We start from the raw sequence: 2236 nt of genomic DNA on the forward strand, positions 1-2236 counted from the left end.
CTCATTCCATTAAATTGTCGTGTTTGGTTAAGTTATAAGTCTGGAAAAGAAAGTAAAATAAATGAGTTTACTGGAGTTCAATTCCATAAAAGAGGCGGAATAGAAATACCATCTAGGTTGAAATACTTCCTTCACTCAATGGAATTGAAAATTTACTTGTTTAGCCCCTCATAAAATCTGATTAATTAATAATTCCTATCTCCACTCATTCATTTTTAATCTTCCATATTTAATTTCATTGGGCATTATTGGAAAATCATTAATAATTCTCTCAAACCATTTTCTAATCTCAAGTCTTGAATCCTTCCAAACACCACAAATGGAAATGCTAAATCAATTCCATTCCATCATTGTAAGGAAAATTAGTACAATTCTTTTTCCCACCTTAACTTTCCAGTCAACCAAACAAGGCCTAAGTTTATAATTAATTTTTTACCCTCAAGGAAACGAGAAAACAAAGTCACACGTGGCCATTGAAAAATCAGTTGATCCAAGTAATCAAGTTTCACGAACTCTATAAATACCAGCAAATCCAATTGTAAATTCACTCCATTAAGCCCTAACCATCAAACTCATTAAGCGAATTCTAGCTTCTTTGATAATGGCTCTTGTTGTTCCACGCTCGTTGCCTATCTATGCTCTTGTGACATTGTTTTTAGTTCTACTAAACCTAAACCCAAGTTCTTGCGTCAACCCCAAACTATTGAATGTCTCAAGGCTTCAGTCTGACTCGAACTGGGAAGCGGCTCTCTCAACAACTCGGTCTTATTCGGAGTGGGCACCCGCTGTTGCAACATGGTATGGAGACCCTGAGGGTGGTGGGACTAATGGTACGTAAAGATCGAATTTATTGGCAAAACCCTATTGGATTTATTATCTATACGATACTAGTAAGTATAGTTGTTTGAAATTTTTTAAATGGCTTGTGTAGGAGGTGCATGTGCTTATGCCAATGATGTATATCAGCCTCCGTTTTCTAAATTGGTTTCTGCCGGAGGGGCCTCGTTGTTCAAATCAGGGAAAGGATGTGGAGCTTGTTATGAGGTCAAATATAGTAGCATAGTATCATGCATGTTTGTATACAGATTTGATAGATATTAATGGCTAGCTACTACTTGTGTATATCTAAGCTTTTAAGCAGTATCTTATTAAAGACCCTCATAAATCAATTCCTGGGTTGTCCCAAATTTCAGGTCAAGTGCACCGGTTATGCTGCGTGCTCGGGGAATCCTGTGACTGTTGTTATAACCGATAACTGCCCTGGAGGTCCGTGCGCTTCTAATGCTGTTCATTTTGATTTGAGTGGCCATGCTTTTGGAGCCATGGCCAATTCTGGCGAAGAATCTCAACTACGGAATGCTGGAGTCCTTCACGTTCAGCATAGAAGGTATATGTACATACAAAAATATTAATTGTCAATGAAGCGTGAGGCTTATAGTATCCTAATATTACTGAATTATTTATTTGGTCATTGTAACATTTTTTCAACATTCCATTTCTGTTTTATAATATTGATTGTCAGCTTAATGACTAATTAAACATGGCCATATATTTTCAGAGTGGCGTGCGTTTATCCTGGTGTGGACATAACCTTCAGAGTGGACTCGGGTTCAAACCCTTACTATCTCGCTGTTGTAGTAGAATATGCAGCTGGACCTGGTGCCCTATCTGCAGTCGAGCTTAAACAAGGTCAAGGTGACTCAGTCTGGCTTCCCATGCAGCAATCTTGGGGTGCAGTTTGGAAATTTAACTCCGGCTCACAGTTGCAGGGACCGTTATCTATTAGAATAGCTGCAGATTCCGGCCAAACCCTAGTTGTAAATGATGTGATTCCGGCTGGCTGGCAGCCCGGTCAAATTTATCGCTCGGTTGTGAACTTTTAGATCCTTATAAAACTGTATTTGTGATTGATAGTATACTGAATAACCACTCTAGCTAGGTAACATATAGGAACCATATCATGTAATATCATTTCTCTATATACAGTAAGATGCCAAGAGTGGAAAATTTGTTATCTTGCCTTTTGTTGCTTTCTTTTGACTTTCGAAGTTTAATCTCGGACGATTTTAGAAAGATCAAATCAATTTGATCATATCATTCTTAGATGGTGGAAAATCAAAAAGATACAAAATTTTTATTAGAGAAGTAATATTTCTTTAACAAATCAATGCTTGATACGAATATGGTACACTTAAATAAGGGGGCGGATCCGTGACCCACCTAAATTATAGTTAAG

At 37.6% G+C, this 2236-nt stretch overlaps 1 protein-coding gene across 1 annotated transcript; it reads left to right on the plus strand.

Annotated features, from left to right (window-relative positions):
• Positions 1 to 601: 601 nt before the first annotated feature.
• LOC133713693 (expansin-B15-like) lies at positions 602 to 1905 on the plus strand. The gene is made up of 4 exons (XM_062139727.1): positions 602 to 830; positions 932 to 1044; positions 1194 to 1387; positions 1559 to 1905. Exons 1-4 carry the CDS (start codon positions 602 to 604, stop codon positions 1881 to 1883), a joined length of 861 nt encoding a protein of 286 aa, XP_061995711.1. The 3' UTR covers positions 1884 to 1905.
• The last annotated feature ends 331 nt before the right edge of the window (positions 1906 to 2236 follow it).

This window comes from Rosa rugosa, chromosome 6 (genome assembly GCF_958449725.1).
Source record: "Rosa rugosa chromosome 6, drRosRugo1.1, whole genome shotgun sequence".
NCBI lineage: Eukaryota > Viridiplantae > Streptophyta > Magnoliopsida > Rosales > Rosaceae > Rosa > Rosa rugosa.